Consider the following 17,382-nt stretch of genomic DNA (forward strand, 5'->3'; position numbering starts at 1 on the left):
CATTCTAAGTTTTATAAAAAAAAAAAAAAAAAAAAAATCGTTGATTTTCTTACTTCTAAAATCAACGCGTACAAAGTAGTAGGCAAAAAGCAAGTCATAAATAATTTTATATCTCTGTAGGCTTTCCGTTTTCATATTATATTACGACCGGCAAAAATGTGCATCCTCTATCTAAACCAGGAGTCGGCGATTTTTGTCAGGCAAAGATCATTTAGTGATAAAGTGAAGTAAATGCAGACTGCACTTGTTCACTATTTAGGTAGTAATGAAAATGCGAAAACGCTAGTTGAAAATAATTATAAACTTATATCAAAACTTCAAAGAAAACAACTATAGTCAAAAATATTTATTGGTTAAGAAATTCTAATGAATAAAATAAAAGTTTATTTACAAAACGGACCCCAGGCCGCTTGTTGCCAACCACCGGTTTAATCTAACAAGATCACATATACCTAAGCAGCGTTTCTTAAACTGGGGGGTAACGTAATTATTATAAGGGGGAGGGGAGGTCGCAATGTATTCATTATTTTACTAGGACATAATGATTTTGATTCAGCCTCCAACTTAGTTTATACACCAAAACGTCAATGTAGAGTCGCAAACCTTTTTTGTTCGAGTTCACGCAGACCACCATGCACTACGTCTAATATCATCATAGTCGTAGAATACTGATGGATCTGACAAATATTACATATAAAGATCCGTCAGTATTCTACGACTATGACGATATGTGATCAATGAAAAGAAAAACATAAACAAAATATATAAAATTTATTTGTATAAAAAGTTCAAAAACACATTTCCGAATAAATCTAATGAAAAAATAAATCTTACACTAAATTTGTTTATAGATTCTTAAATGGAATGTCTTACAACCATCACCTGACTACAATAAAAATCATCTACCTTAAAAATATAGCAACCATAACACCATAAATTAATAATATCACTTAATTCATACACTTTTCTCCCTGTATATAAAAAAATAAATTGTATAGAGAGTTTTAAAATAATGTCATTTTGCTAAAGCCATAGTAATAATTTCATCATTAATACATGGATTATCATTAATCTCAATAATATTAGGTACATTTTTTACAAATCTATGTTTTTTTTTTATACCACGAAAGTGGCAAATAAATAAACCCGTCTGATGGTAAATGGTTACTGTAACTGTTATTGTACTCAAGATTAAATAATCTAACATGAGAGTTTACCTTTATTGTTTCATTTACACAAAATTAATCTCGACCCATAAAGACGTAACATGTGATATCAATCTCATTTACTTTTAGTTAATAGACAATACTTTCCCAAGTGTCATATAATTACGCATATTGTAAGGATTAATTTAACAATTAGTCTAATACAATCACAGTTTCCCCTGCATGAACGGCTTGAGGTACTTGTGGAAGGAGCTGTTGACGGGCTCCGCGTTCAGAGGACTCCTGAGAGCCGCCTCCATCAGGCGCTCGTACACGCGCCCGTCGTAAGCGCCCAGCGCTGAACGTAAAATCTGTAATAATTTGTACAATTAGAGTATTCTGATAGAGACAGTAATTACAACAATAGGATCCATTTTACATCATTGTCACTGAACATTTTTGGTGTTGCGATCTATAAAATTGGCCGTACGGTCCCGGCATAGAATAGGCTTTGTTGTGGGTGTCTTAAGGGGCGACTAAGAGAATTGAAAGATCGAGGAATGGGTAGTAGCGTCCTTTTTAACTGGGGTACTGTGGCTAAAACATCGGAAATTCTTGGAACTTTTTTTGTAAAAAAACACTGCAGTAATAAATCACACATTAGACACGTGAAAAGAAGAAAAAATGTCTTACCTCATCTCTTATATCAAAGGCATCGACCAATCCCACTGCGTTGGGTCGCAGTTTGGTCAGAAGGTCTTCATACCATCTCTGTAACTCGTCAATGTCCTTTTCCGATATGGATGTAAACTATTTGAGAAAAAAAAAGAGATTAAATGTTTTGGTATTTTTAACAAATATAGGGCACAGGAGGATTTTTTTGTATACAATAAATAGTTTTTTTTGTTTTCCGTTTGTTTCCCATTGTCTGTTTATAAGTGATTGTAAGTGGCCAGTAATAGTTCAAATTCAAGCATGAATTTCAAATCAACAAGGCGCCATGTTGGGCCCGATAGTCCGTAAGAGAAAGAACATGTTGTCTAAAACTTCAGTGTAAAGTATACAAATAAAAAATGAAAACAAAATATCCGTTTTCTTTATAAAAACTCGCAATATCTCTAAATTTTAATTTTACCAATATTTTTTTATAAATGCATTTTTATGTGAATAAATATTTTTCTTTTTACTATTGTAATCTTTTGGAGGAAACAATAAAGAGTCTATCTATCTATCTAAATATAAAAAATGAGTTTAGTTTACTGAACTAGGTGTTATATTGCGGAAGTCTATATTATGTTGGCAGTCGCACGCGTACTAATGGTAGCAGAATTAAATAAAAAAAAAAAATTCTAAACAAACAACCAAAATAGGTTTATTTAAAAAAGAATGGATTTTATTAGGAAGTTTCTCAATTCCTCAATTCGTAGTGTTTCTAAATATGAACCCCTTATTTATAAATAATAAATCCCACAAAAATATTTTAACTATTAAGTCGCTTTAAATTCAAATTTGGAATAAAATACTTCTATCTATAAAATCTATAAAATAAGTTTATATGTTTCGAGTTTTTATGAATAAGGAAGTTAATGTGTAGACAAATGCTGTATAAAAAACTCACCCTGAGCAGATCACCAAGTCGCTGCAGCGCCCAGTATACTACGTACAAGTCGACGAGCTGCAGCAATACTTGCCGCAGCGCCGGCGACACTGTGTTCACGATCTTCTCTGTCTCCGTATAGTAGGTGTACAGGAGTATCGCTCGGCAGTGAGCCTTTATTAAAATGATAATTTGATCACCACCATATTATAACTAATGAATACTTTATATCTAATTATATCTAATGAATAAGTTTTGTTTAAAAAAAAAAAAACTTACTTTAATTGTAACAATTTTCTTTTATAGAACTTAGAATGGCAAACAAGCTGTCAGCCCACCTGATAGAAAGTGGTAACCGTCGCCTATAGACATGAGCAGTGCCATGGACATAACAGAGTATAATTATATATTATATTAGAAAAATAAAAAATATTATAAAGAGGAAAGATTTGTTTGTTTCTTTGTGATGGACAAATTTAAAAACAACCCAACTGATTTTAAAAATTCTTTCATCTATAAAAAAAAAAAAAACTACATTATCAATGGATAACATAGGCTATATCTTATATTCGAAATATCTACCAATCATCACATCATCATACGATCATTAATAAATAAATAAGGAGGCATATTAATTCAAATGCTTACCTCAGATGCGGATGCGAGTTGCACGGAGGTCATATTCCATGCGTCCTCGTAAGACAAGCCCGTGTTCTGACGCTTCTCGATGTTTGACACGCACAAGCCGATTTTACTACAAAAGAATTGTTTATATTTAAAAAAAAAATATAAACACTTATATTTTTTTTTTAATAACTACAAGTATCTTTTTACTGATGGAGTTATGAGATGACAAATATATATACGGTGAGCGTATTGGAAGACTGTAAGGCTTACCCAGTGGATGTAATAAATAAATGCAAAAAAAATCACAAGCGAATAGAGAACCTGAACTCTTGAATCTATTCACACGTAACATGCCCTTATACATATGTGAATTATTTTTATTAATATAAGGCGGTTAACTCACCCAGCGGCGACCCTCTGGAACCCTTTGATGATGCCCTCGATGGTGTTCTCCCAGGGCGGTAGTCGCCTGCCGCTGTTCACTGTCGCGATGTACGACACTGTTGGGGTCAAGGCGTTGCCGCCAGCTGCCTGCTGCCACGCTTTCACCAGGTACCTGGTAAGACGAGGTAATAATATTACTTAATTTCTGTCAATACTGTAAACATCTGCCCATTTGATGGAAAGCGGTAATTGTCGCCTATTTTATATGGACAGCACCATGAACGTTATTAGGGGAATATTGTGGTCAATGGATAATAATGGAATGGTAATTCCACCTGTGCTAACAGTATACGTTGGCAAGGCACCAGTGAGGGATGATAGGTGAGATGAAAGGGCAGGTCAGTTAGCCTATTGTGATGTACATAATACACTTAGAATTCAGCACGATGGCTTCCAGGGGGAACGATGTGGAGTTCGACGTTATAAGGTATATTGCTAGCAATGAGACTGATAGTCCGCATTCTTAACAATCCCTCCCCCCCCCCGCCGGAATATTGTGTTATGCCTCTATACTCTGTAACTGCACTGAAATTAGTAGCCATTGGAAACATTCTATCATTAAATTGATTTGTATTCTTGTTCAGCATCAGCACTAATCAGGAGACTGTCTTTAGTTTTCTATAGTAAGATAAATTATTAGTTAATTCTTATGAATTAACTGTGTTACGATGGGTCAAATGACTTAGTTTCATCCTCACCTATAATCTTCTCAGAGGTTACCATTTCATTTTAACTCATAAAATAGCAGACGACTTTTGTACAGTTTCTTGGTGATGAATAGAAAAAGCCCATACCTGGCGGTCTGCAGCAGCAGCACGGTGTTCTCGCCCTCGTAGGTGCAGGCGGCGGTGGTGAGGCCGTAGGTGGAGGGCAGGTTGGAGGCCAGCATGTAGCCGTGGCCGCCGCACGCCAGCCGGCAGCGCTCCACGCACTCCGCCGCGTCCGCCGTGCTAACCGCCTTCAGGCAGCACGACAGCGCGTGCAGCTGGGGGGAAAGGGATTGTTAGTAATGGGGTCTAATTGACCCATTGCTAGCAATACATCCTATCAGATCAAGTTCCACGCGGTTCCCCCTAGGAAACCGTCGTGGTTAATTCTAGTGGACTTCGTCACGACGGGCTAACTGACTTGCCTTTTCATCCTCACCTGTTATCCCTCACTGGTGCCTCGACAGCGTATACCGATAGTGCAGGTGGGGTTACCATACCATTAACACCCATTAAAAAAACTCTTATAATTATTTTTTTAGTGCATTTATAATAATTAAAGATTATGTTCCATAAATATCGACTTCAACTGTGACAAAACCAGTTAATTTGGTCTGAAAAACTACTGAACCGATTTCGATAAAATTTCTACGGGACCTAATAGTTTGCATATGTAAATTAAGATTATTATATTATAACAATTTTTGTAATTACAATAGCTGTGTGGTCCCGGCATAGAACAAGTCAACCTTTCCTTTCCCGTGGGTATCATAAGAAGGATGAGCATGTTCCCTGCGGTTGCCAATCCTCCAGCCAAGGGTGGAACCTGGCAACTGGCAACCTCCACCCTCTCAATAGAGGGAGTTTAATTGTCCATTACTAAACTTATGTTTAGCAACGGCTAATATGGTACAATATGGTGTATACTAGTTAGTTACATAAAATGATTTATTTTTTTATTCAAATATTACAGTTTGACTGGACTTCAGATATTTATAAACTTTCCATTAAACTCTGTATGGTAGGTACATACTCTTTTTTATATATATTATTTTATATAATTAAATTTTATATATTTTTTCTTTTTATACTCTTTTTGTAGTGGGATAAGATAAAGCGCAATACCTCCGGCAGCCGCTCGAGGTCGCCAGCGTCGAGTTCGGCGGTAACGTTGTTGTACATATTCCAAAGCCAGTCGGCGTTGAGTCGGAACGCGTGCACCGACGCCACGCCGATCAGCAGCTTGTGCTGCTGCGTCAGGTAGTCCAGGATCTGAGGCTCCGGCTCGCTGCGCACGCGTAGACATTTTTTTATTCAAAAACATTCAGAATGACAAGCTGATGGCCAATTTTTTTATGCAACTTAGAATCGCAAACAAGCTGACGGTCCACCCGATGGAAAGTGGTAACTTTCGCCTATAGACATCAGCAGTACCATAGACATAACAGAATACACTATTTCGCCCATGATACCCCTTTGCGTTGCCATTGGTGTTATTCCTCTGTACTCTGTAAAATTCACTGCCATATCCCACTCTTTAAACCGAAACACAGCCATGTAAACACAACGGTAGAAACACGAATGGGGTAGAGGTGCCCAAGCAAACGACTTTTGTACAAAAGGCTTTGCCCTCTGGACATTCTATTAGTTTTGTCTATTATGTTATCTGATGGATAGCCCCGTCCGATCAATGCTTTTCGGCTGAAAATCAACGCTGCATTGATACACGTGTCTCAATGCAGCTTCAGCTCGAACTAAGCTGGAACCTTTTTTAGCGCGGGGCGATATAAATAGGTGATAATGAAATGATAACTCCATCTGCGCTATCGGTATACACTGGCAACAGTGAGTAATTATAGGTGAGGATGAAGCAGGTCAGTTAGCCTAACGTGACGAATTCAACAAGACTTAGCCACGATGGTTTCGAGGGGGAACCACGTGGAGGTCGACCTGATAGGGTATATCGCCAAACAATCCCTTTCCCCCGAATAGAATTGTTAGTAAAAGGGGTCTAATAGCCCCATTGCTAGCAATGTGTCCTATTAGGTCGATCTCTTCACCAGCGTATAACAAAAGTGCAGGCGGGGTTGCCATACCAAATCACACTCATTAAAGAAAAGCCAATAGTGCAGTCATTGTCATTAAGTTTTCCTTATTCTTCTTCTTCCTACCCGTATCCCAATTATTATATGGGTTCGGCGTAATTTCTTTTTATCCATATTACAAAAAGATTTGGCTTAGTTTTACGACCGCCTGCCTGATGTCAACCCTCTTTGGGAATGCATTTGTTGGTGGTTTCCGCCACCTACAGTATGGAGGAAAGGATTGAGGAAAAAAAGGAAGGGAATGTTAGATTGTGTAAAGGAGATTAATAAATAAGAGGAATAAGGGGCTTATGTGGGAAAGAAAAAAAGGGGGGGGGGGGGACATAACGCAGTTGCGGAAAGGGCTGGGACACTGCAGCCGCATCACCCCTGATGCGTCTTCATTAAAATAAATAAATAAAGATAAGACTAACTTGGGTTTGGGCTGTGATTGCCTCCTGACCGCCGAGTACCGCATCGCAATGGTGACCGCCTTCGCCATGTAGTTACACATGTCCGTCACTAGTACCACGCGGACGAACATCATCGTCCCGTAAGCTAGCTTCGAGCTTGGCGAGTTCACGTATGTACCATCCTGTTAGGAACAGACGACAGTGGAATTATAGACTAGCAACCACGTAGATTAAAATACATGAATCATAATAGAAATTGCTTGGTTTAATCCGCCAATGTAAATGTAGAAGTCTGTTAATATTACGCCTTCAGTCCGAGAGGTCTCTTAAACTCGGTGAGTTATGCAAAGCAAATTCGATTATGTTTAGTGTAAGAATATTTATTATTGGCTAGCGGCTACTATACGTGTGGTATACACGTCACTATTCTTTTACAAAGGCCTGCCTTAGACCTTTAGCACCCATGGGCAAGTTTTTGCTAACGCCATACCTCCCTGATAAAAAAAAAGGTTGCCACCTTTTACTGAGGCTCTAATAAAATTTTGCACTTGCAGTTTCATAAAAAAAGGTTATCAGGATTTGAGCTGTTCACTCTTGATCCTGTTTTGATTCTGTGATGTATATCTTTGAAGTTCGCGCCCTCGAGAGCCACGCGACTGCCTTCGTTAGGCCTGTACTGTTTTTAAATTTTCAGGATGTCGTAAGAATCATCTAAAACATACAAGTATTTTTTTTTATACAACTTAGAATGGCAAACAAGCTGACGGCCCACCTGATGGAAAATGGTAACCGTCGCCTATAGACATGAGCAGTACCATGGACATAACAAAGTATACTGTTTCGCCCATGATACCCCCATGCTTTTGCCCCATGCCGTTGCCATTCCTGAGGACTCAGGTGTTATTCCTCTGTACCCTGTAAATTCACGCCATATCCCACCCTTCAAACCGTAACACAGCCATGCAAACACAACTGCTTCACAGTAGAAACACGAATGGAACAGAGGTGCCCTAGCAATCGACTTTTGTACAAAGTCTCCCTCTGGTAAACTACTCTATTGGATACAATAATAGCTAAAATTAACATTTTTATTTCAGAACTCACCTCAAGTACTTTAGAATTCTTCATGAGCATGTGCTCCCTAGGGATCCTCACGTGATCGAAGCCCAGGAACCCATTGTTAGTGCCGTTCATGCCGAGCTTGACGCCGATCTCACCTATCTTGATACCCTTGAGCGGCATATGGGTTTCCTCGTCGCGGAGTTGCACAATGAACGGGTGGATGCCGTGGCACTGACCTTTGGTGTAGAGTTGTGCCATAACGATGCAGTAATTGGCGGTGTGGGCCACTAAAACAATTAATGAGACCATGAATTAATAATAAATACTATAATCCGTGGACGTGTGGTCCCGGCATAGAATAAATTACCCCTTCCTTTCCCGTGGGTGTCGTAAGAGGCGACTAAGGGAGGGCGAGGGATGAGCAGCAGCGTCCCTCTCAAAACATCTCTAAAACCTAACTGCAGTTGCCAATCTGCATGCCAAGCGTGGCAACTATGCAAAACGCCCTAAGAGGGATATTTATGTTCAATAGTGGACAGTTAAAGGCTGATATGATGACGATGATGACCATAATACGTGTGGTATAGCTATCATGGTGCGGGTGAAAGGACACTATATTTTGTTTCAATAGAACTTAGTAAAAAGATACCGAAGTTTTGTTGAAGTTACCGCAGAAACGTAGACAAATTATAAAAAAACATTTATAGCAACTAATATTTTACCCTTAGATTACATAGATAGTGTTCCCATACGAATGTTTGCTCAAAAACAGATCAACTTTTTTATTAATGTGTGCGTAAATTGGATTACTACTTACTAATATGTACAGTTTTTACTAAGTATGTGGGAGAAATTTATATTATAAAATTAAATTGAAAAATAAAAACGATACAAAATTCTTATGAATATATTTGAAAGAACAAGACAAACAATGCATAATGATTCATAATGACGCTTATGTTTACTAATTTTTCGATTTATATCTGCATACGAGGTCTGTCCGGAAAGTTCGTATAAAAGTGTTCTGGAATGCGAGAAAGAGGAGTGGGGAGGCCAGGTAAGCGCAGGACCCCTTCCTTATGTCCCTAACAATGCTTCAGTTCTGGTCTGACCGCCGTGCGGTGCGAACTGGCTTGTCACGCCATCTGTGAAGTTACCTCTTAACGAAACCCCGTCGGCATGGAGCCCGCTTCCGTTGAAGAGCAGCGCGTCGTAATCAAGTTTCTCTCGAAACTCGGCAAGAATGGCCGTGAAAGCAAAGAGTGGAAGACATCCGGGGAACCACGAACAAAAAAATCAAGAAAATCCCGCTCAAATGTCAAGACAATGTTGATTGTTTTTTTCGATGTTCGGGGGATTGTCCATCAAGAATTCGTCCCTCCAGGCCAGACAGTTGATGGAAAATTCTACGTCGATGTGCTCAGACGCCTCAAAGCTCGTGTGGCACGAGTTCGTCCAGAATTGGCGCGAGAGGGGCGTTGGATTCTTCACCACGACAATGCCCCTGCCCACACCTCTCTTGTTGTCCGTGAGTTTTTGAGTAAAAATTCCATTACGGTGACCGAACACCCCCCCTATTCGCCGGATTTGGCCCCGTGTGACTTCTTCTTGTTCCCAAAAACCAAATTGGTACTTCGGGGGCGGCATTTGGGGGACATAAATGAGATAAAAAAAGCTACGACGGGGCAGCTGAGAAACCTACAACCAGAGGACTTTCAAGGAGCCTTCTCACAGTGGAAACGGCGTTGGCACAAGTGCATTATGTCACAGGGGGAGTACTTTGAAGGGGATAAAATTGATTTACCTGAATAATTGTAAAATAAAAATTTTAAAAAACTTTTATACGTACTTTCCGGACAAACCTCGTATAGATATAAAATGTTTTCGACTTTAAATCCCAGACAAAACAAAATACAGCTATGAAAGCGCAGATTCTATGATAATGCAGACGACCCGGCTGATTTAAAAATGCAAGTGGGGTTTATTTAGCTAATAAATGTGATTATGTTTTGTAATTTATTGGCGCTTTAAAGGCTCGAACAATCGTTATGAAATGTCGCATATATCGCGGGAACGGGAAACTATTTTAATTTTATAATACTAAGTATTTAAGAATGTCACAATAACGTCAAAATGACATTGTATCTATCTAATTTGAATAAAACTTCGAGATTTTCTGTTGTTCTGTTGATTTAGTAGGTAAGTGATTTTATATCTATGTTCAAAATGAATCTTTATATATACATTGGTAGATGTAGTTTTTTATAAAAAAAGAAAATTGAAATACAAGTCAACAGACGGCATTTTTGCTTACAATTAATTTAACTAATAAATAATAATATATTAGAGATTGGATTCGATTTTCCATATTTACTATTACTTGTCTTTGAGATTAGAGAGAATAGACTTTATATATATATATATATATATATATATATATATATATATATATATATATATATAATATATATATATATATATAATATTGTTGTTATTTGCTCTTCTATTGTAGTTAATTGTTTTATATAGTATATTTTATGTATGTATTTATTATTTATACAAATTTATTTATTTAATATATTATGTGTATGTTTATATTAGTCTAATTATATGTTGATATTATGTGAATATATCAAGTTTTACTTTCTTTCTCCTCTATTCAATAATGTACCGCTTACTTATTTCTCGGTTTGCTTGACTGGTAAAGAACACCGTCCGGTGTTAAGTATAATAGTATTTTATTACTGTGCATTAAAGTTTAAATAAATAAGTAATGTTTAATGTTACGGTAGTGACGAATATAAAAACGGAAACTGTCTCAAATGTATAAATTTTATAATAATGAGACTCATTATTTAGTTGAATTATAGATTTAATTTATCGATATAAAGATATTTTTAACGTAAGTAATTCATTATGTAGGTAAGTATATAAGTAACTACACATGTGATTTTTCGCAGTTTCGCAGCTTCACCTTCCACCCGGAACTTGTTTTTGTTGTTTTCTTTTTTTTCTTTAAATTTTTTATCATGTAATATTAAATGACCAATAAACTGACGGCCCATATCATAGAAATTGGTAATTGTTACTTATAGACATGAATCTTGTTCGGAGACATGCATTTATTATGTAGTAAATTCATAAAAAAATACGATTTTTTTAATTGACGAGCTTGTAAACAAGTATATTTGAATAGAAATGATTTGAATTAGCGTGAAAATTCGAAGTCATTTATTGTCTCTATCCTATTAGAAACTTAGCTCTGAAATATCAACATTGCAATTTTAAGGTTTCCTGATTTTTTAATCAACGAGTGAATAATATTAATTTAATATTGTAATATATATATTTAAAATAAATGTGTTCCACTCTTTTTTTCAAGTTGAAGTATTTCATATTCTAGCATTATTTTCAAAATAAAAGATTGTGTCTCATAAAAAAAATGACTTCAATTATGACAAAACCAGTTAATTTGATTTAAAAACTTAACCATTGAATCGATTTTAATAAAATATCTATGCGACCAATATGTGGAAGTTCAGATAAAAAAAAAAAACAAATCGATTTAGAACTGACGTCATGAGGTAACAAACATAAACAAAAAAAAAAAAATACAACTGAACTGAGAACATTCTTTATGAGGTCAGTCGACAAGTTGCAAACCCACAGTAGGTACATATCAATCGAAAACAAACTTCGAGCTTATCAAATGAATCTGTTACCAATTTATATTTTATAGCTATCAGTTCTAATATTCAGGACATTAAACTCGGTAACCTAAGTATCAGCAAAACTGCGTCTTCTATGTACCTACTATTTATCAATGCTTTATCTGTTTTTGTAAGTAGAAGGTCCACTCTTTCAATGTATAGGCGAGATATTCTGGTACAAAATACAAATTAATCATAAAAAAAGCTGATAAACAAATTGAAAACATGATAATGATTTGATTTAACTTTCCATATCTGTTTGTTGAACAACGAATAGATTACTAAATATCGGTTGGCAATATATTTTGTATTATTTGTATATTTTAGTTAAATAGATGGTACATCCATCTAGTTTTATTTTTAATGCGTGAACATGGAATGGTAACCCCGCCTGCGCTATCGGTATACGCTGGCACCAGTGAAGGGTGACAGTTGAGGATGAAGGCGCATCAGTTGACCCACAATGACCAATTAAACAAAAATTAACTACTGTAGTTTCCAGGGGGAACCGCGTGGAGGTTGACCTGACAGAGTGTATTGCTAGCAATGGGGCTAGTAAATCTCATTACTAACAATCTCTTTCTCCTTGTACCATCTAGTTAATAGTGGTACTAAATCTCAAATTTGTGTTATTCTATAGTTCAGGCAGGCGGCCGGTCGTAAAACTAAAAGCCAAATCTTTTTGCAATATGGATAAAACCATATTACGTCGACCCCAAATAATAATTGGGATAAGGGTAAGAAGATGATATAGTTTTTTTTTTTATGTATGCCCTATGCTTGTTTGCCACCTCAATGGTATAAAAAAAAATTTTGCTCCTTAAAACTTAATGAAATACTTAAGTTGCGGTATGTGACGAATATTTATGATATTGCCGCAATAGTTCAGATGTAGCTTTCTGTCGATCTATTCACATATTTGACTTGGAAATTAATTACGTACTTATATGCCGAGTCTCAGACAGTTGTTATTTGAATATTAATGAATTTGAACTTGTGTACGCCACTAAATATATAATTATGACAATTATTTGTACCTGTAATATCCTATATAGTTCTTCGTACATAATACCTTCACATATATAAAATATAATTATTTTACGAAGATATCTAAACATAAGTTTTAAAATAATATGTTTTTTATTTGTAGTAAAAGGTACTATATTCATTTTGATAAATTAATTGAAAATATTTATATTCGTATTATATCTATCTATATTTACCAGAGGGAGACTTTGTACAAAAGTCGATTGCTTGGGTACCTCTGTCCCATTCGTGTTTCAACCGTGAAGCAGTTGTGTTTACATGGCTGTGTTTCGGTTTGAAGGGTGGGATATAGCGTGAATTTACAGGGTACAGAGGAATAACACCTGAGTCCTCAGGAATGGCAACGCATGGGGGGTATCATGGGCGAAACAGTATACTTTGTTATGTCCATGGTACTGCTCATGTCTATAGGCGACGGCTACCACATCAGGTGGGCCGTCAGCTTGTTTGCCATTCTAAGTTGTATATAAAAAAAAAAATTATATTTAAGAGTTGCGCTTTTGTCGGTGGATTCTTGCCATTTTTGATTGCCATTATAATCGAAGCGAATGTAAAGTATCACACACAAGCCCAAGAGGTTTAAGTGGTATTAAAAATCCAATTTTTATTAATGCATTTATGTATGATAATTAAATAAAAAAAATACGATTTTCAGCCAGTCTCTTCAGCCATATTCGTATTATATGCTACTAATATTATAAAGATAAAAGCGACTAAAGAAGGGCGAGGAATGGGCAGCAGAACCCCTCTTAAAACATCTCTAAAAGCATCTCTAAAAGCCTAACTGCGGTTGCCAACCCGCCTACCAAGCGTAGCAACTACTAGCAAAACTACCCTTTAAAGGATTATGTCCAGCAGTGGACAGTTAACGGCTGAAATAATAAATATTATAAAGATATATGTCTGATTGTTATTCATTGCCTCTTAAGCGAATAGATTAACCTAGTCGTATACTAAAAATTTTGGTATATGACTAGGTTATATCATTTATACATACACTTTTAATACAGATATTAGTTTATAAAAGAAATGTACACAGGCGGACTTATTACTTAATGAGATTTCCGCCAGTCGACCTTGAGAATCCGAAAGGAAGAAGTATTTATAGGGTTTGTATATAAAGCATAACATATATAGTGCGAAAATAATATGATAAATAATATATTAGTAGCTATATAATTAACAAAAGTGTATAGATAAATAAAATTATAAATATATATGTATATACTTAATGAATAGGATACAAGATAAGTAAATTATATATATCGAGTATCACAATTTTAGATATCACAATAGTTTGAACTATTATCTATGGTATAGATACCATCAATTATCATATTTTTTTTATTTAACTTCCATTGATACCAAATTTTTGGGGCCTGAATTCACAATTGTCTTGATTTATTTCTATTATCAACATCATCATTTTGGTAGTTTGTCCTTTACTAAACATAGGTTTCAAAGATACCTCTGCTTCAAAGATACGATATAAATTAAGGTGAATATCATCTATGTTTATATAGTTGCGATACAAAATGTTTTATCGCGACTGGAAAGTAAATAACAGACAGGGGAGGTGGGAAGAGGTTAGGTTGTTAGTAATTGAGACATCCCATTATAGTTAAGGTGCATTTAAGATTTACAATAGGCACTTACATCCACCAGGCCACCATTTGTAGGCAGTGAGAGTAGGGCTGTGTAGGACGAACTCTTTTGTACTGGGGTCATAAGTCGCTGTGGTCTCCAGACCTCGGATGAATGTGCCATGTCCTAGTTCGGTCTAAAAAAAATATAGTTATATGAACTACTTTTGTAATAGATTAAGTAAAAAATATTATTTAATTTAGTTTATGATAGTATATAAAAAAGTAATTTCGTAAAATTATCCTACATTAGGGTTAAGAGATAAGTTCAGAGAAATGGGACCTTAGAATGGACCTTAATGTCATTAAAAACAAGTTGCAAATGTTGCAATTAGTAATTTGAGTTGTTTGTACATTAAACAACAAGTGATTGTGGGTTGCAAGGTTATCAGCTGACAGTTCGCTGATGAGATAATTTATGACGTTGTACCAAATATTTATAACAATAATGGTGGAATGAAAACATTAGCCTTGGTACGAGAACACTAAAGGTTCAAACTCCAATAGACATGACAATGAGGATATCATAATTTTCCTCTTGCATTTCCTAATCTGAATTGTTATAGTCAGTATTGACTTTCTAAGTGAAAGGTTAACAGAAAGATGATGGTATCTATCTAAGCATCTCTAAGCAGGTGGCAAATAAATCTGTCGATATTATTTACAAAGCTTATATTAATTTTTATTCAATGTTTATATAAATACGGGAGATTAATAAACTCAATGTGAGGCGAAACACTTTGACGAACATCGTTAAACGCACCCTGAAGATTTCTAGATGAAGTTGAAATAATTGTCAGTAATAACAACAAAAAAAAACACAGTAAGTTCAATAATCTCTCATATTTTTATAGACAAATCTGTCAATAATTATATTTTACTGTATAATAAATGAGATAGAATGAAACAGCAATAATAGCCATCTTGTTTCTTATCATTTATGCTAAGTTGGTAGGGGAGTAAAACAAAATAACATATTTTATAGACAATGAGGTTAGATGTGATGATTACTGTTTTTCAACAAACCTGAGCATAAGTTCCAATAATGTTCAAGTCAAAGGCCCTTCCGATCCAATGCACTTGTTGCTCGACTGATGCCTGGCCCATCAGTGTTGGTATGAACATCACATAGTGGAGTGTCAGGGGTGAACCATCTTGAAGGATTGCTGAACCTAATTTACCTCCAAGGACAGCCCTAAGTAAAAAAAAAAAAAACAAAACAAGTAATAACAACTTGCTTTTGGGTGTGGTTTATCAAAACATTAATATCTCAATAGTAGATGTGAGAAGCTTATAAGATAAGCATATTACTATTATCAAAATAACAACCCCAACAAGGTTTTTTATATTTCACCTGATGGTATGTTACTACCACTACAGATAGGTACCAGTAGTATCTGAGAAATGGTAGGTGTGTTATCAGTCTTTTAGAAAAGAATATGCTCTTTTCTTTAAGATTTTAATGCTTTGAATTAGTTCTATACTTTAGGTGTGTGTGGAAGAAAATGTTTACAAAAACACATGGTGGAGGGCCATTACTCATAAAGGTAGTTGGGGTGAAACTTTAGCTTGTTTCTTTTAATCCCCAGGTGCAAGAGTAGAAAAGGGAAACCTGAAATTGGTTCTCAATGAATAGTGTGAGTAAAACACTATTTTAAGTTTTCCCATTATTGTTGCAGTTGATATTTTAGTTATTCAACATTCAAGGAGTAAACACTGTGATAATAGATCAACAGTGCTCTAGTGGTGTCTGACAAAGTGGCAGAGTTCATGGTAAATTAATATGGGTGTACAAAGTGCAAGACATATAAATTTTTGCTTGCAGTGGCAAAATAGTAAGATATAGAGTATTTAATTTGACTCTATTTCGACTAAAGATGTACAACAACATGAAATAATTTGATTGGAAGATAATTAGTGATGATAGAAGCAAAAAAATATATTTGCCCAAGTTTTATGTACTTTACAAAGCATATATATTTTGATGTTTGAATTATTTGAGGAACATGTATGCACAATTTTACCTGTAATTCTCCATTCCAGCATTATCCTCTTCCTGCATTTTTCTGATAACTTTGAAGAGTAAACAAGCTTTTTTGACAGCAAGCTCATATTTTTCTTTGTGACTGAGATATTCGGATGGTACATCCTCTATGTGAATGCCTTCACTAAGGACCATATCCTCTGTAAATTAAAGGAGATATGAGTTCTGTGTTATTGACACTTGAGGTAGGAAACAATTTTGGAAAGTTTTCTGTCCTTACTTATAAATATAACTTAGTATCACATATATTAACAATCATTCATTTCATTTATGTACATTTATGAAGACTTCTTCTTTAGAAAGAGAAGCTTGTAAAATATTCTAAAATAATAGTTTGGGTTAAGTGGTACACCGTTAGTAGAAGTTTTAAGTGCGCTTTCACTTAAAGTTTAAAAGAAAAATTACTTCAACAAAACCATAGGTACCTACCTTGTTTTTTTCTTTCCTCAGTTTTTTGTACTCCGCCATCGATTAAATTTATTAATTCAGTTACATTAAAAGTACATTTATCTCTTTCCCTTTGCAAGTCGGGATTAACTTTTGTGTTACTCATTTTCAGATATTATACACTTTTTAATTGGATACTTGAATAGTAGAATCGAAGTAATTATCTAATACAAAACAACCTACATATAGCTCAATGTAAAAGAAAATGAAATAAAATATTAATAAAAGAGATAAGACAATAACAGTAAAGAGAATGACGACTTGACGATAAAAAAATGGAAATGTTTATCGCTGCTGACAATAAGTGAAACTACTGTCATTTTTTTTTTTTTTTAGTACGTTTGTTCCGTTTGGAACAGGCTAAGGTCGGAGACCATGCTGCCTAGTCTTCAAAAAGATAATTTGTCTGGAA

General features: G+C 35.4%; 1 protein-coding gene across 1 annotated transcript; it reads right to left on the reverse strand.

Moving 5' to 3' along the window:
• Nucleotides 1-752: 752 nt before the first annotated feature.
• Nucleotides 753-17,255, reverse strand: LOC113518107 (probable peroxisomal acyl-coenzyme A oxidase 1). The gene is made up of 13 exons (XM_026902876.3): nt 16,953-17,255; nt 16,504-16,663; nt 15,506-15,674; nt 14,493-14,616; nt 8,122-8,366; nt 7,039-7,199; nt 5,646-5,808; nt 4,608-4,798; nt 3,773-3,925; nt 3,391-3,496; nt 2,764-2,916; nt 1,839-1,955; nt 753-1,516 (listed from the first exon to the last, which is right to left on the reverse strand). The coding sequence occupies exons 1-13, from the start codon at nt 17,074-17,076 to the stop codon at nt 1,373-1,375; spliced, it is 2,010 nt and encodes a 669-aa protein (XP_026758677.2). The 5' UTR covers nt 17,077-17,255; the 3' UTR covers nt 753-1,372.
• Nucleotides 17,256-17,382: the final 127 nt, after the last annotated feature.

Source organism: Galleria mellonella, unplaced genomic scaffold, assembly GCF_026898425.1.
Source record: "Galleria mellonella isolate WM207_F2 unplaced genomic scaffold, CSIRO_AGI_GalMel_v1 utg171, whole genome shotgun sequence".
Classification (NCBI taxonomy): Eukaryota; Metazoa; Arthropoda; class Insecta; order Lepidoptera; family Pyralidae; genus Galleria; species Galleria mellonella.